Raw genomic sequence first — 25261 nt, forward strand, 5'->3', positions numbered from 1 at the left:
CAAATTCTGACATGCAGACTGAAACTTGTACTTTCAATACAAGCAGCAGACTTCCCTGGTGAGCAGTAGCTTTACTACAGTGATCTAATGAGCAACTAGAGTGCTAACATTCAGAATTTTTGGCAAATGTGTGACACATCTGAATGCCTTCTTGATGGAACCAAATTAAAAAACTAAAAGTATTTCCTACTGAGGAGACTGTAGTAAATGAGGAAATTAGGAAACTTCATAACAAATGTCTCCCAAGATGGCCGCCAGAGACAATGGAAGCCCAAATGTAGCACACATATCACCCAGATGTAGTCCAAGTATAGCCCAATGACCCAGAGTGTTCTAAAGAACAACTAGAGCGCTAATGTCTCACTTATGACAAAAGTATGGAACACCTGAAGCCATCTTTATTGGAATAAAGTGGTAACACTTAAAACATATAGGGCCCCATTAGGATGGCGGGCGGGCTTGGCCCGCCCGCCATCCTGTCGGAAATCGAGACCGCCCGCCCTAAGGGCGGGGGTCCCGCACACACCATTAGGATGTGCCCGCCACAGTGGCGGGCACATCCTGTATTTATAGTAATGTGGCGGGCGGAGCTCTCTGCTCCGCCCGCCACAATACTAAAAATGCGCGGTGCCTGCCGCTTTGATTATGCAAATGCAGGGGGGTACCACAGGTACCCCCCTGTGTGCCACCCCCCTTTGGCCTTCACTCCGGGGGCCCACAGGGGGCCCCCAGAGTGAACACCGCCTGCCTTTCCGTGGCGGCATTGCCGCGGCGCAAAGGCATTGCACACTTGCCCTTGTAATATGGCTGGCGCTGTCTCATAGACACCGCCACCATATTAATCATTTTCCGCCCCGGCCGCAATGCCACCGGAGCGGAAAAGTGGCGGGCGGTATTTTGCTCCGCCGTGGTCCCCCCCGCCATTCTAATATGGCGGGGGAATACAGGGAAGGATGGCGGGCGGATTTCCCCCGCCAGGCTGGCGGTGGCTACCGCCAGCCTGGTGGGGCCAATCCGCCCGCCATCCTAATTGGCCCCTTAATTTGCAAAGGAACACAATGAGGGGCTTCATTTTACCATAGAAATTATGATTAGTGCTGCCGAAATAAAAATTAGGGCACATTTTGACTTCTCAAATCCTCTCCTATTTCATTAAAAAATTCTAACATGCAGACTGAAACATTCACTTTGAATACCAGCAGCAGACGTCCCTTGTGAGCAGTAGCTTTACTACAGTGATCTAATGAGTAACTAGAGTGCTAACATTCAGAATTTATGGCAAATGTGTGACACATCTGAATGCCTTCTTGATGGTACCAAATTAAAAAACCTGAAAGTATTTCCTACTGAGGAGACTGTAGTAAATGAGGAAATTAGGAAACTTCATAACAAAAAAGTCTCCCAAGATGGCCACCAAAGACAAAACAGCCCAAATGTAGCACAAATATCACCCAGAAGTAGCCCAAGTAAAGCCCAATGACAGAATGTCCCAGAGTGTTCTAAAGAACAACTAGAGCTCTAACAGTCTTACTTATGACAAAAGTATGGCACACCTGAAGCCATCTTGATTGAAATAAAGTGGTAACGCTTAAAACATTAAGGGCCAGATGTAGGTATCCAAATACCGGTCGGTAACGGCCAAAAATACTAATTTTCGGCCGTTACCGACCGGTATTTGGATACTGAGATGTAGGGCCACCTAAAATACAGATTCGGTAATTTTACCGAATTGGTAATTTTACCGATTCTGTAAAATTACCGAATCTGTAAAATTACTGAATCTGTATTTTTAGATGTAGGTAGCACTGTAATCAGTGCTTCAGGGCTTTAAGAATTTGTTATTTACCACCAACTAGAAGTTGGTGATAAATAATGAAAAGCCTTGAAAAAGCATTTTTTTTGCTTTTCAAACGCTGCTATGTTGCAGACATACATGCCCTTAGGGCATATATGTCTGCAACATGTGCACCCATACACGATTGAGGGGTGCAACAGGGTGTCAAAGTGACACCCTGCCACCCTTCAATGTTTCCTCCAATTACCAAATCGGTATTTACGATTCGGTAATTACTGATTCTTACCGATTCGGTAATTTCACACAGTCTCAGCTCTTGGGTTGATGGCCAGGAGTGAAGAAAAATGTATCATTCGTGGAGTCTGTGGATAATTCCGGGCTGGAGGGTGGAACAAGTCTATGAGGTGATTGTAAAGTATTCAGTGGATGAGGTGTTTTCCCATTAAGAAAGTTTTGGTCTCCTTTTTAAAGTGTGCCAAGGACAGAAGTCTTCTGACGGAGGGTTGGAGAGAGTTCCAGATTCTTGGAGCGGCCCCAGAGAAGGCTCGATTGTAGGTTTTTTCTTCCGGAAGCATGCTGGCTGCAGCAGCAGGTTTTTGGCAGATGGGGAGTTTCTGGCACGTCTGGATATCACATGTTTTTGTGCGAGAAATGTAGGTGAATTTGAGTACAGAGCTATGTGAGTAATGCAGGACAGTTTAAATTGTATTCTGGCCTTCAGGGGAAGCCAGTTCAGAGCTTTGAGGTGGGGAGAGATGTGGTCAAATTATTTTTGAACCCGTTATGAGTCTGGCAGCGGTGTTGAGGCAGGCTTTCAATGGGGCCAGAGAGTTCTTGGGTAGCCCTGCAAGAGTTGAGCATCCATATTCAAGTCTGAAAATGACTAGGGCCTGGGTTTCCGTTTTTAGGTCGGACACATCGAGGAAGGGATTTAGGTTTCTTAGGTAGCTCAGGTGGAATCTAGCTGTTTTGGCCATTGAATTTATATGGCCATGCATATTCAGGCTGCCATCAAGGGTTATTCCCAGGGATTTCACAGAGTCAACAATTGTAGGGGGGAAGTTTAGTGCAGTGATGGTCTTGATCCGTTCCTGGATGTCTGGATTGGGTTTGGGTGGGGTGATCAGAAGGAATTCTGTTTTGTTTGCGTTGAGTTTAAGCTGGTTGGCAGTGAGCCAATGGACTGTCAGCTTCAGGGCCTCATTTAGGGAGAAAATGTCCTCAGGGGAAGAGATTTTTATGTAGACCTGTGTATTGTCGGCGTACATAGGGTAGGAGATGTTGGCGGCATGAAGCACCTCGGTGAGAGGTTCAAGGTAAAGGATGAAGAGGTAGGGAAGAGGGTTGATCCTTGGGGGGCTCCAACAAAAACCGGAGAGGGGGCGTATAGATTACCGTTGATGAAGACTCTCTGTAAGCGGTTTTGGGGGAAGGATCTAAACCATTCAAGGACAGTACCATCTAACCCCATCCTGAGTTTGAGGCGTTCTAGGAGAATTTTGTGGTTAACCGTATCAAAGGCATAGGAAAGGTCTAGAAGGATTAGGAGACAGATTTTGCCAAGGTCTATGGCTTGGAGGGCGTCATCCAATGCACAATGTGGAGGAGGGTGGTTTCCGTGCTGTTTCCAGGTCGGAAACCTGATTGGAAGTTATCTAGCAGGTGAACGTTGTTGATGTGTAGGCTTAGCTGCTGTTGCACACATTTTTCCAGAACTTTGGCAAGGAGTGGGATGTTGGATAAGGGTCTATAGTTCTCGGTGGAGGCAGGGTCCCGCATGGGTTTTTTTAGGATGGGGACAACTTGGCCAGCCTTGAGCGATTCAGGAATTGAGCCTCGTAGGTGGGAGGCGTTGATTATTGAGGTCCAGGAAGGGATGATAGCCTTGGAGGTGGCAGCTAGGTAGTTAGAGGGGAGAGGATCATTAACATTAAAGTGATTGTTTGGTTTTAAGGAGGCAAAAATTCTCGAGATAGAGGGATTGTCATAGATTTTAAATTTGGACCAGTGCGCTAGGTTTTTGGGTGAGGTTTGGAAGGACAACGCAGAGAGAAGAGGTGGAGCTGGCTGATTTTGATTTTGGTGGTGGGTTGCGGATTTAAGTTCCTTTCCTAGTGCAGAGATTTTGTCACAGAGGAAGGAAGAGAATTCCTCGCTTCATATAAATGGTTTAGGTGTTTCTTTGGCAGTTTTCGCTAGTTTGTTGGATTGGTGCTTGCGAGGTCGATTTTTGGCATTCTCCAGTTCAGTTCTGAAGAATTCTTTTTTAGTGTTGAGGATTTTGTTACTGTAGGCATTTCTGGCCTGTCGAAGGAGTTTAAGATTTGCTGCAGATGGGTGTTTTTTCCAGATTCGTTCAGACTGTCGAAGGGATCTCCTTTCCTTGTTGAGGGCTACGCTTAACCAGGGATTATTCTCTTTGATCTGGGTTCTTTTCAGTTTTAGCGGTTCCAGGTCATCAAGAATGTCGGATATGGTAGAGGAGTAATGGTAGGCTGGGTTGGGGACCGATGTGCACAGTGGGGGGGGGGGGGGGGGGGGGAGGGGGGGGTCAGACTCTCAACGCGCTGCCAGTTTCTCGTGGTCAAATTGCAATTCCAGGTAGTACAACTCTACATCGGGCTGATCACAGTCTCCCCTAGCAATCAGAGCTCCTTCCATCTCTGAGCCCTATATGGAATGCATTACATGAATCAGTCTATGTATATTCATGAGGGTACTGCATTTCAAAATGAACCTGCATCAGACATCGTGAGGCAAGTGGATGAGCCTTTGAGCCTATTAGCCAGGACCTCTGCCAGTACCTTAACGTCAGTGTTTATCATTGACAACGGTCAATGGGAGACCTTGTGCATTGGATCTCGATCTGATTTTGGCAGCATTATTACAAGACCCTCCTGCATAGATTTTGGCTATGTGCCAGACACTCAGGCTTCCTGAAATACCTTCAAAAGCTTATCGAGGAGTACCTCCGAGTAGCTTTGGTAAAACTCAGGAGGGAGCCTTTCCATGCCCTGCATCTTCGTAACAGGTCATGCTTTTTATGGACTCAAGCAGTTCTTGGTGAGGTCTTTTTCTAAGGCTACCACCTGGTCCCTATTTAGTGTGGGGGTATCTGACTCTGACCTGGCAGTGTCACTGTGGGTGTCTTGCTTCTTATGAAGATTCAACATATCTTGGTGTAATTCACTATTAATTGTGGCTTCTGTGATCACCATTTTTCTCTTATGCCTCCCTAGAGCAATAGTTGTAGTTGGGGGTCACTCTTGCTGTGAAAGCCAGGCTCTGAGCCTGCTTGGCTTGTCACACTCCCTGTGTAGCCTCTGTCTATAGTCTTTCAGGGTAAACTTATCAAGTGTGTCCGTATGTCTCCCGTTGCTTGCCATAGCACCTGAGCTCCTTCTTCTAAGGACACACCAAAGTGGCACCTCTCTGTGGTTGAGCTAACTTTTGTTCCTGCTTTCTAAAGTTGCACTGCAGTTGGTATTCCTCCCTTAGTATCACCTTAAGTGCATCCTATTGCAACACTCAGGTTGACATTATCTCCCAGTTCCTGATGAAATGGCCTGTTAACACTTTGATGATGTCAGATTGAAAAGTGGTGTCTTTCAGGGTTTCTGGTTGGAGTCTCCAAGTGAAGGGGATAGCTGGGTGATTCCTGGCCAATGTGTATGTGAGGAGTCGGACAAGAATCTACCCAAGTGTTTCACCAACTGTATGCAGTCCCACAGGCATTGTGAGACAAGAATCCTATCCAGTTTTTTTGCAAATATTGCACTCCAGAGTAATAGATAAACTTGCTTTTTGTCAGGGGTAAAGTTCTGCAAACATCCATGCAGTGCACTTGTGCCATGACCTCAGTCAGTGTGCCTGCCATGCCCTGAATCAACAGTCCCAGTGAGGGTTTTCTATCTAGTTCACCATTTGGAATAAAAATTACAATCGGCAGCCCTGAAGAGGGGGATACCTCTGTATAGTTCCAGCAAGTTCTGTATCTTCGAAAGAAAACCTTATCGTCTTGACTGGGAGTATATGTGCTTAATATGCATACCTCATTCCCATCTAACAATCCACAGATCAGGATTTAACACCCCTCCACATCAGCCTGGACTCCCAGTATTGAAATGGTACACCCAAGGATATCCATATAAATAGTTCCCTGGCTTATGTTGAGTCGAGAGAAATGCAACTGGCCGCACCATTATTTCTTAAGTTTGCCAGCTCCTCGTTGCCCAAGTGGGTTTCCTGCAATAAGCCTACCCTGTGATGTCCAGGTAGGTGGGTACTCTATAATGCTAGGTGTAGTCTTGTAGTCCCCTGGTGTTCCAGGAGATTACTTTTACGGCTCCTGCCAAGTGTGTAGTCATCTATGCCACCTCTGTTCAGTCCACCTGAAGGCGGAGGTCACGAGAACCTCTCCTATATCTTCCCTGTTCATACCATGCAGTACTCTTGCCCCGGGTAAACACCTGGAACCATCAAACTGTAATATTTCCCAATGTATATAGCGGTCAAACCTCCTTTCCTTCTTCTGTTTTAATATTGCATCCCAAAACTATAGATTTGTGATCCTGTAGGATTGTTCATATTTTTTAAGAAAAAGCGCAATTTCAGGCGAGGCCTGGCAACCCACCCCCATGACTCCCCCCCATAGGGGTGCATCTAGTTGGAAGAGGGCAGACACCCCCAGCGGTTCCTGTAGTACCCTAATCTGCAGAGTTTCATTTTATCGAGGGTCCGAGCCTGTGTCGTGGAAGCCCCAGCTCTCACCAATTCGCTCCAAGTTTGGTGGAGGTTCCCTGCTGCTGCATGTCCAGGCCCTGTGTAAGGCAGCTTGTTTCCGGATGATTTAAATTGGAAGTAATGGCAGGGACAGCCCACGTAGTTTACTGAGGCATCTTCCAAACAGGCAGTTGAGAGCAGGATGCCCCTGGTCTCGCGGGTTCAGACCCCCTGCAAGCCCATGGTGGTCATCTCAAGACCAGCGGGAGTAAGCTGAGGTCCTGGTAGTTGGCAGGGCCCCTCCCTCCAAAAAAACAACCCTATTGAAAATACACTGTCATGTGCTGGTGGATTGCAACAATGTCTGTTGGGTGCATCCTCTGAAGACTCCAAAGTGTCCTGAACTTAGCCTTCAGCCACTTCCAGCGTGCCACCAGGTTGCACTGAGCCATTCCCCATCTCCGTTGCTCGGTAAATCCACTGTGAATACCTCTGGGGGCAGTTGTGTGCAGGCTCCTGTGCAACCCCTGGCTTGCTCTGGACCAGTGCCTCAGGTCCAGCCAGTCCCAGACCTCCTCCAGAGAGTCCACTACCTTCAACCTAACCGGAAACAGGAGCATGTGTCAGAGGTTAAATGTTAGGAATTTTTGTTTAAGAGCCATAAGCAATTTTCTTTGGGCCTGGATCTTGCGAGTGTAGCCTGGCAAGATTTGTCAATCAATCAAACCGGATTTATAAAGTGCTGCTAGTCACCCATGAGGGTATTCAGGCACGGGGTGTCTTGATGTAGTTGGTGGAATCAGTTGCACAGACAGTTCTTTAGTCCCTTTCTGAATTTCTGAAGAGAGGGTGAAGTCAAGAGGTGGTGATGGAGTCTGTTCCAGAACTTTTTGCCAAAGTAGGATGAGGAGCATCGTCAACCATACTTTTTGATGGATGCAGGGGTGTGTGTGCGAGGGATGTGGAACACAGGTGTCTGGAGGGTTGGTGGAAGGTGAGGCGGTGGTTGATGTATGCTGGTCCTTGATTGTCTGGACTTTGTAGGTGTAGGTCAACCTCATGACTTGACATCTCTTTTGCAAGGGAGCCAGTGGAGTTTCTTGGGGTGGTCGAGGATGAGTCTGGCCGCTGAGTTCTGTATGAGTTCTGTATCGTCTGCAATCTCTTCAGGAGGTGTGTGGTAATTTGTACGTAGAGTGCGTTGCCATAGTCCCATCGACTGGTGACAAGGGCTTTGGTAACGGTACGTCTTGTGCTGATGGCAAGCCAGAGCATACGAACTGTGAGGAAGCAGGCGGAGGAGACAAAGTTGATCTGTTTTTTCATTGTGAGCTTGCTGTTAAGGATGATGCAGAGGTTGCGGGTGTGTTGAGGTGAATGGGCTGAGGGTCCTAGTCCAGAGGGCCACCAGGAGTCATTCCATTGGGAGGTGTTGTTCCCGAAGATGAGTACTCCTGTTTTGTCTGTATTGAGTTTGAGGCAGTTGTTTTGTATCCAGTCTGTGATGATGGTCATTCACAGGCAGTAATTGGCCATTGTGGTGGAGGGGTCTTCAGATACAGAGAGGATGAGCTAGGTATTGTCAGCATAGGATATGATGTTCAGTCTGTGGGTTCTGACAATGTTAGCCAGGGCGGGTCATGTAGGCATTGAACAGTGTAGGGCTGAGGGATGAACCCTGAGGGATACCGCAGATGATGTTCTTGAGTCTCAAGATGAATGGGGGTTGGCCAATTCTCTGAATTTTTCTGGTCAAGATGGAAGTGATCAATTTGAGGTTTTCCCTTTGGATGCTGATCTAATGAAGCCTCTTGATCAGGGTGTGGTGGGGTATAGTGTCAAACGCTGCAGAGAGGTGGAGGAGGATCAGGGCGGCCATATCCACTGATGTCGTCAGTGGAAGCGATCGTTATGTAGTTAATGCAGAACCCAGATTGGAATGAGTCCAGAAGATTGTTGCTCTCCAGGTATTCGTAAGTTGGTGGTTGATGGCCTTTTCAAGGGCTTTAGAGGGGAAAGGCAACAGAGAGATGGGGCGGTAATTCTTGAGCTTGTTGGGGTCGTCAGTGGTTTCTTGTGGAGAGGTTTGAATTCAGCGTGTTTCCATTTATCTGGGAAGTTGGCCATGGTGAGTGATATGTTGAGGATGATGGTGTGCTTGTTGCTGATGAACCTGCTTCTGTGGCCAAATATGTGATGAGGACTGGGGCCTGTGGGTGCTCCTGAGAAGATGGATTGCATTATGGCTGTGGTGCTCTGAGTGGTGAGCTGGTCCCAAGCAATAATCCGGTGGTCGGAGTTTGTATGAGTGGGAGTAGGGAGGCTGAGTATGTCGTAGGTGGCAGATTGGGGTTGGAAGCATTTGTAAATGGTGGAGATCTTGTCATGTAAGAAGTCTGCTAGGATGTCGCAGAATTCTTGGGAAAGGGTGATGATGTTTTCAGTGGATGAGGGATTGGAGAACTTCCTGACGATGTTTAAGAGTACTTTGCTGTGGTGTGTGCTGGTTTCGATACAGTAGACTTGGGTGTTCCTTTTCAGATCTCTCAGGAGTTTGTGGTAGTGGCTGAGGGATGTCTTGAAGGTGGCGCGGTCTGTGAGCTCCTTTCTGGTGCTCCATTTCCTTTCTAGTCACTTGGATTTGTGCTTTATTGTTCTAAGTTCTGTGGTTTACGGGCTGGCTTACTTGGTGCATCTCTTGGAATTGGCAGGGGCAACTCTGCCAGCGTAATTGGTGAACCAGGCAGAGAGGTTCTTGACAGCCTGATCAAGATTGGGTGTGGTGTCAGGGTGGGAGGTGTTGAGGGTATCCGTCCATTGGCTCTCAGATACTTTGTTCCAGTTGCAATGAGGCACTTGGTGGCAATGCTGGGTGATACTATGATGGTGAAGTGGACGATGGAGTGGTCTGTCCAGGTGAGCTCAGTGACATGGCTGTACTTTACTCTGTCACTGGCGGTGAAAATGGGATTGAGCGTGTGCCCTGCATTTTGTGTGGGGTTGGTGACTAGTTGGGTGAGGCCAATGTTCATGCTTCGAGGAGATTGGCTTTGTTGGTGTCATTAAGCTCATTGATGTTAAAATTGAGGTGTGGTGCAGTGGATAATTTCTTTGTGGATGATGGTGATTCCACCTAAGTGTTTGTTGATGTGGTCTTTTTGTGCTACCTTGTAGCCGATCGGCATAGCGGAGGCGATGCCTGGTGCTGATGCAGTGTTGAGCCAGGTCTTGATGAGGGGTAAAGGAAGTGATGGTGTCCCAGATCTCTGTGGCATGCTTGCAGAGGGATTGGGTGTTGAGGAGGAGGCAGTGGAGTTGTTCTGAATCAGTTGTGTTAGACGTGGTGGTGATTGCTTGCGCTGGGGCTTCGGTGTTGAAGGCGAAGAGACAGTGACAGCAGGAGAAAGATCCTTCTGTTGATCGTGGATAAGTGCAGTGGTGGGTTTGGTACACCTCACAGTCTCACCTCCTGGCTCCCAGAAGCCCATGGTCATAGGGCTGTATCATGGGTCAGTGGAATCCATGATGTGATGCATCAAGCCAATTCAGTCCAGCCCTCTGGGGAGCTGCGTTTGCCGCCCTGCAGTCAGGTGGCGCCCTTGGTGTCTACTGCAGCTTGCAACCCAGAGGGTCTGATGCTGCCCCAGTGGTGCTCTTAGTCTCGAACACCGACAAGGCTCTCAGGTGCCACCACTAGACTGGCCACGTTTAACAACCTTTCAGCTCTCCATCTGCATCCACTGACAGGGTCGCTGTGTGCGCACCATTCTGGGGGAGCTTTGTTTAGAGCCATCAGGTGGGGAAATAGCAGTAATATCAGGGTTATAGAGGATTGAAAAAGGGAACTGGGGAGCTCCTCACTAGTGCATCCTGTCAGCCATCTTGCGTGGCCACTCCCCCCATGCCTAGAGGATAGTTGAAGGGAATTGCAGCTTACCCTCCTCCAAAGTATGGGCATCAGATTTCACTTTAAAGTCGACCGCTCTGCGTTGTGTGTACCCATCTGTATGCAAGGACTTCTGTTAGTGTGTCTCACCTACCTCTCCTCTGCTCAAGTCTAAAGACTGCAAACCCAAGGATTCAGTGTCAATTTCCATTGCTTACTGGAAAAAATAATTATACTGGGATTGCACTATGTAGCAGATGGGAGGTTGTGATAGAGTGGAAGATATTTTGTTGTTATTGAAGGAAAATCAGAGCAATGTTGAGTCTCAAATGTATTCTTTATTTGCTTAATGCATTGCTAGATTGAACCAATGCCACCTCAGAACAACTAACTTTTCCGAGCTCTATTATATCAGATTTAAATTCTAGTTACTGGTTACTACTGGATTGTATTATGGGAGATAAAATTAAAATAATAAAAAAGAATGTGTTGATTCATGCAGGAAAGAATTACTTTGCTTTTACCTTCTGAGATTCTCGTCTTTGCTTTTCCCCTGACCTCTTTGCCCCAACCACCCCCTCCAGGTATTTCCCATATTTCATATATCATTCCTTCTCCACAGTTTCTTATAAAACATTAGACTGCACCTGCATGCTTTAATAAATACGACTTCATATCAGTTCTTACTACCTTAACAAGGCTTTTGCTAGGTACATTGCTTAGTGTGCTGCCTAGCGCTATGCTGGCAGGTGTTGCATTCTTTGAAGATGGTTAAATCCATTCAGATTAAGTAAGAAATGAGAGAACACATAAGCAGAGGCTGGACAGTTTGCAGGTTTATTTTTCAAAGAATGTTCACATGTGGCTAGTTCTGAAGTCTAAATGAGGGAACATGCTGAGAGAATAGCAAAGATTCCCAATAGATGCATGTTGTTTATAATTTTGTCAGTTTCTTCTTCATAGCTCAAATGCTTATCAAAGTAATGCCTCGACTAATCATCCCACAGATCAACAGTTTGGATGATAAGGGCGTATTGATGGGCAGGTGGGACGGATCCTATCGCCGAGGTGTGCACCCTGAGGCGTGGGTTGGAAGTGTTGATATCCTCAAGCGGTGGAAGAAAGGAGGGTACAAATCTGTTAAATATGGGCAGTGCTGGGTCTTTGGAGGAGTCGCTTGCACAGGTACAGCTCTCTCTATATTGCTCTGTATGTAAAAAGAAATTGAGATTACACTTATTATGTATGACCTGATGGCACTGCATGGAAAGTTTAAGAGACTGTACATGTTAGAGATGATAATGTTTCTTGTGCCGTTTCCTCTCACCAGTAATATATATTTCCAGATTATCAGTTTCTACAATGCTAGGCATTGGAGAAAAGAACACAGGGGCATATTACCAAGCAATAGCGATAATTATCGCTATTGCTTGGTTAGAGACAAAAATGTACCGCTGAGCTGCGGCGATTTTTATCGCAGATAAACCTTGGTATTACCAAGGTTTATCGCAAATGTGATAAAAATCGGCCGCAATGCATGAATATCGCTGAAAAGTCAGCGATATTCATGCATTACCGAGCTAATGCTCTTAGCCATGTTATCCACCTCCCATTGGATAACATGGCTAAGAACTGCTCAGGGCAGGTGTTAGCTTTTGGAGATATTCGCGCTTAGCGCGAATATCTCCAAAAGTTGGTAATAGGAGATAGCGATGTTAGCAACTGTTTCCAGTCGCTAACATCTTGGCACGCCCACTTTGCATGTCATTAGTGATAAATATCACTGACATGCAAAGTGGGGCCCAAGATGGTCGCTATCTCCTACTTGCTGTCGCTAACTGGTGTTAGCGACAGCTAGGAAATAGGGAGATCATTTTATCTCTGCTTTCTTGGCTTTTAAAGCCAAAAAAGCAGAGATAAACCACCTTGATAATATGCCCCACAGTGTTGATTTGATCCCAGAATGAGCTTCCACAAGGCGCTAACAAACCAACTGCCAACGCTAAACTGGTTTTAGTTAGGAACACATTAGCTCACACATGTAACTTTGGTCCAAGCTGTTTTAGTCCATGTGTTGTGTGTACAGCAGTTAACCAAACAACAATCCTTACTCATTGTACAATATTTAAGAAAACTTGTAAAAAAATGTGAAGAGACTGGCTTAGAAGCAACATCTATAAATACGACTGGGCATGCAGTCATCCTAAGATTATAACAAATGTATGTGGCTTTAAAATGTGAACGTATGCTATTTTTTGATGAATGACCACCTTACCCATTTGCAGTGCATTGCTCTCTAAAAATGCTGATGCAAATAAATATATGTTTCATGCACTGAGGTTCATTGCCGGCACTGATCACCTACAGCTATTATATAATATAGTTTCCATTGTAAAAGTGATTTTTGTTCTGCAAATAACTTTGCGCTACTCGACGAATCTTCACTAAAGTTTCACACCTAGTACGCAACTGAGTTCAGCTGCTGTGTGAAAAGTTTCAGGGTGATTTGTGAAACGGGTGCCGTGAAAAAGGGGGTGACCCAAAATGCATTTCCCCATGCAATTTCCCATAGGAATTTTAGACAGAACTATAGCACGAACTGCTGGGCAGAATTACATCAAATTTGTCAGAACAATAGCTCTTTCCAGAAAGAGATCTTTTTGTAATTATGTGTTAATCTCTTGAGTAGTTTTGGAGTTATTTAAGAAAAAAGAAATATAGATATCTAGGGACATGAATCCTCTACTGACCCGACAGATCTCATGCTGAGATTTGATTGGCGGTCAACACTTCAACCAGTAAGTATTGGCAACCATCTTTGGCCTCGGACTCAGCCAAGTCCGAAGAAAAGGCCAAAAAACACACGAGGGTGCAGGTTAGGAGTACCCTGATCCTCTAGGCCTTGTGGTAGGGTCTCATAGAGACTGCCACAGAGGCCAATAATCTTTTTTTCTTCTTCAATTTTGTCATGAAATTGCAGTAGATCTGCTGCCAAATTGGTGGGGGGGGAACAAGCGTGGACTCCCTCTCTTGTTTTTTATATGCCGCCTGGGTGGGCCATGTCCCAGTGGAGGGTGTAGTGTTAATATTATAAAGGGGGTCAGGAGGGCACGTATGGCTCCCCTCCCTGGGGCCAGGCTGATTTCCAGAAATGGGAGGGGGACCCCCCTCCCTGGCTGTATTTCACCCTGTGGACAAGCTCCTCCCCGGGGCTAGGCTGTGGATTTAAAATGGAAGGGGGCCATTTAGCCCCAATACCCGTGCCCGATAGGCCTCTGGCACCTCATCCCCTTGGGGCTGGCCATGCATTTAAAAGGGAGGGGGTTCTGCAACACCCGTCCTAGAGATATTAATGGCCCTGGGGACCCCATCCCCCAAGGGCAGGCTCAGCTATGCCCAGGGGTGCCCACCTCTGGGACATAGCGAATTCCCTACCAACACAAGCGCGGGCAGGTAAACCTTTCTGTGCTCTTACTTGGCAGGAGCAATTTAAAGCTCCCGCCAAGCGAGAGCAAACACAAAGTCTGCTCCCAGCTGGTGGCAGTTTTAAAAAGGTGCCCACCAGCTTAGAGCAGACTTTTCATCTATTTTCCTTCCCGCTGTCAAGCAGGCAGGGAAACAGATGAAAATATTGCTGACATGCGCCAGGAGTATTTTTTCCTGCTCGCTAGAAGCAGGAGCAATGCCTGCTCCTGCTGGAGGTTGAGAGCCAGCATCGGCCGTGGTGGTATTGGCGTTCCCCCAGTGGCCTCTTTTTAGTCATGAACAAAATTAAAAACACACAAGGTCACTGGAGACATTTCCTTATGGTCCATAACATAACTGTAGTGTCGAATATGCACTAGAGATTTACCCAACAAGGTAGCACTTATTAATTAACCAGTAGAAAGTACTCCAGCTGGATAAATCAGCAGGTGAGGTTACATTCTGGCCCTGATGATCATTTCACAGAAAGTAAACCTCAACACAAGCACGTACAAATATCACCATAGCAGGTGCCCCAGCTAAAGCTCCACTTCTTTAATGGACAAATGATGCTAGCTTCTTGGGCTCTGTAAAGACAAAGTATGTCTGTTTTCTTGGCAATTCCACATTGAGAAACAATCTGAAATCCTTGATGGAGATGAATGCATCGTTGATCTATTGGGATGCAATCTGTAGTGACTGTGATGAGGAAGTTCTTTCTTGTTCTGCCCTGGTGAGAGAAGACTCTGTGGTTCTACTTTTAAATTGCTATGAGTGTGCAAATCGCAAAATACCTTGCAAGCTCCTCTCATGTGGCCCCACCTCATCCACCTTAGTAGTAGGCTACGTTCATCCTGCCCTATCCCATGTTGATAGACAGCTTATCTAAAGGCCACCCGAGCACGTTTCCTGCCAATGTTGGTGACGCATTCTCGATGCAGAGGTATTTGAGGACATCTCCATCAAACAAAGAAGCACTTACTTCATATAGTTAAAAGGAAGTACCTTGCTTGGTTGAGATTGTCCCCTTTGTTGTCTCATAGTCTTCAGCATACAGAGATTCATGTTGTCACAGATTTCTTTAAGGAAATCATCTGTGCGCGGCGTGGGGTTGGCTGCAAGCAGTGCGGCCAACCCTCTGCTGTTTGCGGCGGCGATAGCATTACATTTATAATAATTTAATATGATATTACATTTAAAAAAATCACTGAGAAAGACAAAGGTTACTGGGACATCATAGTTAGTAAATACCATTAAAAATGTTTTGAAAAATTTACTGAAAAAACAAAGGTTACAGGGACGTTATAGTTAGGCTCAGATTTCTCTTGTATAAAACCAGTAGCTATAACTTACGCCACCCGCAATGCACTGCTTATGAGCTTAATATTACATCACTTATGGCATAGTCAGTTACATCACTGATGACATCACTGATGAATTCATTCACAGAACCACTCACACACAACCACTCACACACCCATACAGCCACTCACTTCCACAAAACCACTTATGACCTCACATAGTACATCACTCTTTACATGGTCAGTGACAACACTGATGACATCTCAAATGACATCACTGATGGCATCAAGTAAATGTAAGTGTTTTTAAGAGTTTATGGGTGTCAAATATATATACTAACCTACTACAAAAGTTACATTCTCATACTAGCTGCATTACTACTGAGGGATACTATTCCTAATATATATTATGTGAGTGGCTGTGTGACTGTATGTATTTTTATGTGTATGGGTGTGTAAGTGGCTGTATGGTTGTATAAGTGAGTGTTTGAGTAGCTGCCTAGGTGACTGAGATGCTGTGTGAGTGGCAGTATTGGTGAGTTTGTGGGTGTGTCAGTGGCTGTATGGATGAGTGAGTGGCGGTGTGAGTGCCTCTATGGGTGGGTAAATGTGTATATATAGTTTTTGTGTAGTTCCTATACCTCTATATGGGATCTGTGAGTTTAGACAACATAAACTAAGGGATTGGTGTCAATACTGATTCCATACACACCCCAAAGCATACGTTAATCTATACACTAGCCAATTCACAGTGCCTCTACAAGCCCCACAACCTTACAAAGGAATAAATAGTTTCTGCAAAGTATCGTACATGACAACCCTGAACACTCAGGGATCATGGAAACAGAACAATACTTTTTGCTCAGTCACTCGTGTTCACTTGGTCTCAGAGAGATACACATGGATAATGGTGGGGACGTTTTCAATAAGCATTTGGTTAACCAGCGTCATTCTAGTATAAAATACATGTGCTGCAGCAATTATTAGACAGAAGCATATAATCTGAAAGAGACAATTAGTGGTAGATTACTTACCGTAGAATTACCCCCAGGCATCAGACTGAATCAGGAGAATTTTTTTCTTAGCAGCACCCTTATGCGTCCGTAGGTGTTGTTGGTCGACTCCGCGTCTGTCGTGGTGGCCGGGGTGGCATTGCGGTGCCTACTAAGGAGCTGCCCGTATGCGCTGATGTCAGTTCTTTCTTTTTCCGCACCAGCCTAACACAGATCCAGAGAGAGCTATCCCGTAGTAATTTTTTGACTAACCTTTTTCAAAGTTTTGTTGAGTTCTTTTTCGAGTCTATCGACTCCTACTACAGGAGGGATGTCCCACCGCTCGTCCGGGTTCAAGCCTTGCAACTCCTGTCACATGCTGATGTCTGTGACTTATCCGCACCTCGTGTGTCTTTGGTGTCTGGAGAGCGACCATGACCCTAAGTCATGCTCCACCTGCCAGGTCATGAATCCAAAGTCTTCGCAGGAGCGGTCCCGAAAGATATTGGAGGCCCGGCGGTCTTGTTCGAGAGGAAGGTCTTGAGGCTGCTCGCAGAGCCCCCACACCTCGTCGCACTCCAGATCTTCGAGGTCTTCAGGTGAGTCCAAGAAGAAGAAGGTGAGAAGCACCAGCTCTCTTTGCCTTCTCACTGTTGGTTATCTAACGCGATGCAGGACTCTGAGCATTGTCGCTCTTAAGGCTCCATCTCTGAGGCCTACTTGAGGGATGACTCTGCACCTCCCTTGTTTCTGGGTGTTGGAGCATCCCCAGCCCAATTCCTGAAGTTCTACGAGGCCCTCCACCTCATCTTTGGGCAGCCTGACTCTGCTGGCACAGCTTTGGGCCCTGCGGAGCCAGTCAGGGCCCTGGGCCTGCGATGCTGGCGGCTCCGTGGGGCCCAGCGGATCCAGGCTTGGGTCCAGATCGATGCTGGTTGATCTTACTTGACCTTCCCCGGTGCTGATCCCGGTGCCAGCCATGCCCCCAGCCGGCGCCATCCCCATCCTCACCCAGAGATGGACCCGGAGGTCGATCGATGTTGAATCTGACGCCGGAGGGTACTTTTGCTCCCCAGTTCATCCCTGTGTTCCCTACCGCCCAGAAGGTGGTGATGAGTACTGGGTGGGATCACTGGACCCTTTAGCAGAGCAGCTGGAAGAACCGGACTGGAGAGAGGATCTGGGTGACGCCAGTGGCCTGGACACTTCTCCAGGCCTTGCCGTGCATTCTCCCCCTACCATGGCTACGGAGGAGGGAGCGTCCTAGGCTTTGATGGTGCGTACTGCGGCCGAGGTCTTGGGCCTTGAGCTCCCTTCAGTGGCAGTCTGGACTAGAGCTCCCTTCAGTGGCAGTCAGGACTAACCTCCTGACAGAGGTGCTTCAGCCTGCCGCATCCGCCTCTGAATCTGTTCTGCCCTCTAACGAAGCCCTTACTGATGTCTCCCTGGACACCTTGTCCAAGCCCAGCACAGGGGCTCATGTGGAAAGGACAAGTGCCTGCTGCCATCGCCAGGCCCCGGGTGACCGAGTTTTCCTCACCCAATACCTTTCCCCTTGGTGCTTGGTGGTCCATGCCTCTTCTTCAAAGGGCGCATTCCATTCTGCTCATCCAGATAGGGAATCCAAGAAGCTGGAACACCTTGGGAAGAACATGTTCTCTTCCTGCAGCTTGGCACTACGGTCCGTGAATACCACGTACCTCTTGGGTTGATACTCCCACACGATCTGGGATATGGTTGCTCAGGTGCTGTCTCGGTTCCCAGAGGAGGCCTGGGCCATTCTCTCCCAGGCAGTGGCGATGGAAGAGATGCAGCCAAATTCACAACCAGATCTGGGCTGGATTCCACTGACTCACTCAGCAGAATGATTGTCACGTCGGTAGCCCTTAGGCGCAATGCCTGGTTGATAACATCACGCTTTTCAGGAGATGTCCAGTCAACTTTTCTGGACGTGACCTTTGATGGCCGTTGTCTTTTTGGCGACAAAGCTGACTCGGCACTGGAGTGCTCTAAAGATCTCAGGCCATTGCTAAATCTTTGGGCCTCGCTGCGTTTTCCCGACCATCAGCTTTTCTCCCCTTTCGTGGCTATGGAAGGGGCACCCAGCCACACGGCCCAGCTACGTCTGGCCAGCCTAGCCAATGGTTCACGTAAGCTGCTTAGCCCCTGCGTGGCTGCAGACATCAGACCCAGCGACCTCATGGGTCTGGGAGCCAGCAGGGCGGGCCAGTCCGCCCTTTCCCCCTGTCTCAGCCTCTAAACCCTCCTAGTCCGACATTTCGGGCCCTTCAATGGCAGTGGGCGGCAGGGTTCACCATTGCTTCCCCCACTGGCAATCTATTACGTCAGAAAGGTGGGTTTTGCTATTAGACCCATTGGGCTACTCCGTCCCCATCAAGACTACCACTCACTCAATGCCACCATCTTTCGCTCGCATGTTGGAGGATCACTTGTGAGTTCCAGTACCAGAAGTAGGTTGTGGTTGCTATTCCCGCTTTGTTCAGGTGCCCAAGAAGGGCAAAAGCCTGCGTCCTATTGTCGACCTCCGTGCCCTCAACCACTTGCTCCCAAAAGAGATGTTCAAAATGCTCTGGTCTTATCTGCCCTTGACCCTGGAGACTGGATGGTGGCACTGGACTTGCAGGACGCCTATTTCCATATTCTGGTCCCGCCAGCCGACCGAAGCTACCTACAGTTCATGGTAGGCCACAAGCATTTTCAGTTCACGGTGTTCCCCTTTGGCCTTACCAGTGCCCATCGGGTGTTCACAAAGGTTATGGTGGTGGTTGCTGCTCATCTGCACAGATCAGGGGTTTCAGTCTTTCCATTATCTCGATGACTGTCTGTCTCCCACCTCCAGACTATGGCAGAACTCCTGCACTCGCTGGGGTTCACTATAAGCCTGCTCCCCTATGTGGAACTCCGCGACGTGCAAAAAAAAACCTCTGCTGCGCTAACCAGAGCTCCGCAAGCGCCGGAATGCGTTAGATAAATGCCGTTTGTGGTGATTTTCAGTGCAGGGTGTTTGTCCGCACTGTGCAGTTATTGCAAACGGCACCATGCACAGCGCAAGCAGTCGCTGTTTCCTGTCTGCCACTCAAGTCGATTTCTCAACGCGAACAGAGAGTCTCTCAACGCGAGCGGTTGTGTCCATACATGACCACTCGCACTGAGAAATCTCACCGGGAGGTTTTCCACACTCGCGCTCGCCAACTTGACGTTGATCATCGCGAACAAGGGAAAATCTCACCCAGAGGTGGATTTTCCTTGCTTGTGCTCGTCAACTTGATGTTGACGACCACAAGGGAGGAATAAAACTCGGCTCTGCTATGCGGAGCAGAGTTTTTCAGAACTCTGTGAGCTCAGCGTAAAACAGAGTGTGGAAAACTCCATAGGCGGAGCGGAGTTCAGCGCCCAGGGTTAGTTTACTATCAACGTGCAAAAGTCACAGCAGAATCCCTCTTAGACACTCCCTTTCAACTGAGCTGTTCTGGACACAGTGCAGTTTCTGGCCTATACTCCCGAGCAGCTAGTCTGGGATATTTGGGCTACGATACCGATGTTTCAGCCTCTGGCCCAGATTACGGAGAGAATGACCCTGAGGCTGCTGGGCCTCAAGGCCTTCTGTATCCTGTCGGTGGATCATGCCAGATGGCATATGCAGGCTCTGCATTGGGACCTGAAGTTCCAGTGGGCGCAGCATCAAGGGAATCTTTCCAACTATGTCCAGATCTCGGAGGGTACTGCACAACAATAGCAGTGGTGGCTAACGAACCAAGCTTGGGTTGGAGGCAGATCCCTCGCCCTTCCCCAACCAGATCTAGCAATGGTGCGAGATGCGTCAATCCTGGGATGGGGTGGCCATCTAGGAAAGGTAGAGATCAGATGCGTCTCGTCTCTGGCGGAGTCCGGGCACCAGATCTGTCTGGCACTGAAAGCATTCCTTCCCTCGCTCAAAGGGAAAAAACACCACAATGCGGTACTGTAACAAACAGGGTAGGTGGGGCCATGGACACTATGTCGCCTCTGGACATGGCTGGAACATTAAGGCATGACCCTGGTTGTAGGAAGGTACCTCCTGACTATGGTTGCCCCCAACTTTTTGCCCTGTGTTTTAGCTGGTTTTTGACATAGTCGACCTGGGGCCCTGCCAATCAGGACCCCAGGCCTACTGCTCTCTCTCTAAAATGGATTCCATGTACCTTAGGTACATTTCCAATTGGTACTGGGCCACCTTATCAGACCCTGTAACTCAGGGCACAGGTGTACCCAGGGCCTACCAGGGGCTGAAGCATGTATTATGCCACCCCTGGCTGGCCTCCTAAATTTGACACAACTGGCTGCATGACAGCTGGGGCAAAGTCGTGTAATCACCCTTTGCTGTAGATATAGTATACCTACATCTAACCCTAAAAATGGACACACAGATTCCTATCAGTCACTCCTATGGCAGGCCTTGACAATCCTGAAGGCAGAGTGCTTGGAATCGTGTGAGATGGTGCTCTGGCATGAGCTGAGCCTGTCTGCAGCTTGCGGAACCAAGTCCTAATAGCTGTTCCATGATATCGCATACCATATACTCTTAAGTGCATTATAATCCTTGCGGTTAAATGCTATCTTTGGTATTGCTTTATCAAAATATGTCGAGTAAGGTGTCATACGAATTGGAATACTAACCCCTCGCCAATTCTGGCGACGGGGTTAGCATTCCACCCTTCTAGAGGGACACAACATGTATGTAACTGTGAACCCCGGTTAAAGTTAAACGAAGCCTCAGCTCCACAAAATGGATGCTGCCACCACAGACACGAGTCTGACCCCCTGCAGCTGGGAGTCCTTCCAGCGAGGGGAGCCTGGACAAAGGGTTTCCTGTCGAGGGCGGTGCTAGCACCGTCCCAGACAGGGTTTTGTGTATCCTGGGTAGGCAGGGCTTTACAGGAAGGTGACTGCTGAGTGGCACCCCGGTGCTCACTACGCATAGGCCGGTCAGAACCAGTTCCAGGGGCACACCAGCCCCTGGCCTGGGGAAAGTCCGGCATGGGAGAGGGGTGTAACCACCCCCTCCTAGTCCCACCCATAGGCAGGACCTAGTCACCGGGTCAGCCCCTTTTCTTAGTATAAAGATAGGAGCGGGCCCCCTGTTCAAATTAGATCATCTTTGGAATCAAGACACGACTTTCTGCGAAAGACATCAAGATTTCCTTCTCAAGATTCTCCCTTGTGGCTAAGGAGTAGTCACCCTGCATCAAGCGGGCACCATCCTAAGAACACTGCGGTCTGCTGCAAGTCCTTTCTCCGGAATCCGACTGCCCAGCTCGACGAGACCCGGCTTCCCTGGCACCTCTGACCTCTACTCACCTCTACAGCCAAGCTGAGAACCGTGAGTGCGACGAGACCTCGAGGGACCGACGATCGCCAAGACTGCACGACTTCTTTGCAACAAGCCCACCGTGTGCTCCACTGGTGAGTGCTTTGGGGTCCGAGAAGCCCCAACCCTGAGCAGCTCCAGCACCAAAGATCAGCCCTCCAGCATCTCCACGATCTGCGTGGGGCCCTTCTGCTTTTGCCTGCTCACCGCGCTGTGTGGCTACTAGCCGGCTGGCTTGTGGCCTTCTTCACGACGCCCGACGACATCACTGCTGCTGGTCTGGTTGCTCCAGACTGGCCCTTGCTTCCTTCTTCAAGAGAGGCACCCCGGACCCTCCTGGTCCACTCCAGACGCCATTTTGAGTCCACCGCGTGGGCTTGAATTTGCCAAGGCTTTGTTGCCCAATCCTGGGTCCAGCGACGCCGACAGCTTCATCCATCGTGGGACAACTCGCTCCTCCATCCTGGTCGCCGACAACGCCTCCTGGTCCGTGAGATCTGCAGAGCACAGCGTCGCCCACTCACCTAGTCGAGGTGACTACCATCCGGTGCCCTCCTGGTGCCACCTGACTACTGGCTAGTAGTCTCGAACTTGGTCCCCTCTGCTTTCAGGTGTCATCTTCCTTCGATCCAGGCTTGGATCCATCGAACTCTCTTCACTGGTCGCCTGCCAGCCACTCCTCTCTTCCAGGCTCCTGGTCCGTCTACGAGGATTCCCGACGTCTTTTGAGACATATGCAGCTGCAGCCCCTGGGCTAGGTAACTTCGGCATTTCGGTGCCCCAGCATAGCCTCACTATCCAAGGGTCAGGATCCACTTTCGTTTTCCTCCTACCAGGTCGGGTTCGCCCGAGAACACTAACTTTGTCATTACTAGCTACCATAGACTTTGTCCCGCATCACGCGTGAGAGTGCACACTCTGCACCCGAGTCCCCTAGGCCTCCTAGAAGTAATCTGAAGATTCTATAGTCATGTCCTAGCGATTCCTAAGCCTATTAGTACTGTACTTACCTGCTAGTAATTTCGCATTCCACTTTCAGAGTATATGGTTTTCCGTGCCCCTCGGGCATTTGTATATACTGTGCTAACTTAAGTATTTTTATAAGAGTTTTGTGTTGTGCTTAGTACCCTGTCCTCATAAAGAGTACAGGGCTGTTGTGATTTAAATAAATACACTGTTTATTTTCATAACACTTGTGTGGTGTCCTTTCACTGGGTATTCAAGGGGTATATGTGTGGTATAACAGCTGGCTTAACACGCCCTCTCGAGTCTTTAGCCTTAGACTGCTCGTATCCATGCTACTAGGATAGCTGGTCTATAAGGTTGACTTACAACCAATCATCAATAAGGGTTGCTGGACTGATACATAGTATTCACTAGAATAGTGAGCACTGCATATCAGGCCACCTTCTCACACTGGTGGTTCAACACGTGGCAGGTTCTCTGAACACTAGTGCGGACGTACTCGGCCGTCGGTGCCTGGTAGATAACGAATGGAGTCTTCACTCTGAGGTGGTGCAAGGTTTCTTTCTGCAGTGGGGAGAACCTGGGTTAGAACTATTCGCCACTGAAGAGAACGCACAATGGTCTGCGTTTTGGAGTTTCGAAAGCGACATTCGCTCAGCAACGCTTTTCATCACGAGTGTAGTTGTGGCCTCTTGTAAGCCTTTCCAGCTGTACCACATCTGCCCCGAGTGCTGAAGAAGATCAAAAGTGACCGGGCCCAAGTTATTCTTGTGGCTCCAGGACTGGACATGAAGAGTCTGGTACCCTGAGATCCTGAGCATGGCCATCGATCCTCCAGTCAGACTGCCCCTTCGGGAGGATCTTCTGTTGCAGCAGCAGGGGAAGTTCTTCACCTGAACCAGCCAGCCTCCACCTCCTTGTGTTGCGATTGAGCAGCAAAAGTTGACAGCTCTTGACCTTCCACCCAAAGTCTGTAATGTCATTTTGGCAGCCAGGCGTCCCTCCATTAAAACGGAATACGCCTGTATATGGAACAAGTTTGTGGCATGGTGCACAGCAAAGGCTGTGGACTCTCTTTCTGCCCCACTTTCAGACGTGCTCTTGTATATACTTTCTTTTGCCCTGCAGGGCTCCGCTTTGGGCCCTCTTAAAGGTTATATTGCAGCTATCTCTCCTTTCCTTCGACTGCCAGATCAACCATCTTTATTCAAGTCCCCTATTGTAAATAGATTTTTAAGGGCATTACTCATCTCTTTCCTCCATATCCTTTCATAATGCCCCAGTGGGACTTGAATCTTGTTCTAACCCATATTATGTGTGCTCCCGTCGAGCCTCTTCACAACTGTCCTCTCAGGTCCCTCGCTCTGTAAACTGCCTTTCATATTGCCATTACCTCTGCTCACATGGTGAGTTGGCTTAAAAGTCTATCTTCCAAGCCTCCTTTGTTCTATGTGCATCCGCACAAAGTGGTGCTTAGAACGAGGCCCTCATTCCTTCCTAAAGTGGCTACACCATTTTACATAGGACAAATGATCACTTTGCCCACCTTTTTCCCACCTCCGTACCCTTCCAAGGAGAAGGAGACTCTCCACCGTCTGGACCCTAAACATGCGTTGTCCTACCTTGACCACACAAAGATTTCCAGGAGGATGATCAACTCTTTGTTGGCTCTGTAGGTGCCAAGAAAGGTTGGGCTGTTCAAAAGCGTACCATCTCTCGGTGAGTTGTCCTTTGTATTCAAGTCTGTACGTTATATCCAGTAGGGCTGTGTGCTAATTCCTCTAGGGCTACAGCAGCAACCATTGCATTGGCACATGGAATCCCACTTCTTGACATCTGCCGGGCTATTTTGCCCATTCTGTCCTCCATGACTTTCTGGTGTAAACTTACTTTGCAGACCCTCCACTGGGGGTGGTATTGCTGGGGTATCTATTCTAAGGTTAGGAATCTACAACCAACTGTCTCTTTCAGATGAACAAGTTACTTACCTTTAGTAACAATGTATCTGTAAGAGACATAGGTTAATTGTAGATCCCTTATCACCCCACCCATCCTCCACTCTCTGCAAACTGACTTCTAGGGATAGGGACACCTTTACAGAGGCCTAGTGGTCAATGTCTTTCATGGCTCTGCACTTCTGGCATGGAAAGTTGTGTAAGAACTGATGTCAGCGTGTAGGGAGGGCATCTAAGTAGGCACCACGACGTCATCCCGGCGACCACGATGCCGACAACAGACGCAGAGTATACCGACGCCACCTACTGACACACAGGGGTACTGCTAAGAAAAAGTTCTTTGGATCCAGTCTTACGCCTGGGGTAATTCTAAGGTAAGGAATCTACAACTAACCTATGTCTTTTACTGATACATCATTATCGAAGGTAAGTAACTTGTTCTATAAAATCACAAGCACCAACAGAGTAAGTAAAAGGTAGAATTCTACCATCCTGCTAAAACAGTGAATATATGCAGATATATAGATACATGTCCGTAATCAGGCATACTCCTAGATTGCTAGCCCTAGCTAAGTGTACCTAAGTGTACTTAGCATGTATGTAGGTGTAGAGCCAAGAATCCCCATTACCTAATGGGAGAGAACGAAGGACCCTGTCTTGGTGTTGAGTTGGACACCCCACAAGGGATGTCAGACCACTGCGTGCTGGAGTGTCTGCGTGTAGGGACTTCAGTGTCTTATGTCAGTATGGAAACTTCTCCTCCTGTTTGCCCAGAGAAGTCGTGGCACTTATATATCCAAAATGTACCCTC

At 48.1% G+C, this 25261-nt stretch overlaps 1 protein-coding gene across 3 annotated transcripts in view; it reads left to right on the top strand.

Annotated features, from left to right (window-relative positions):
• LOC147705978 (protein-glutamine gamma-glutamyltransferase 6-like) overlaps nucleotides 1-25261 on the top strand; it is a 322464-nt gene that overhangs the window by 210762 nt on the left and 86441 nt on the right. For all 3 annotated transcript variants that reach the window (XM_086932438.1, XM_086932437.1, XM_086932439.1), the window contains exon 6: nucleotides 11411-11588. In XM_086932438.1, coding sequence (XP_086788564.1) covers nucleotides 11411-11588 — 178 coding nt within the window. The remainder of the gene's footprint in view (nucleotides 1-11410; nucleotides 11589-25261) is intronic.

This window comes from Lissotriton vulgaris, chromosome 7, assembly GCF_964263255.1.
Source record: "Lissotriton vulgaris chromosome 7, aLisVul1.2, whole genome shotgun sequence".
NCBI classification, from domain to species: Eukaryota; Metazoa; Chordata; class Amphibia; order Caudata; family Salamandridae; genus Lissotriton; species Lissotriton vulgaris.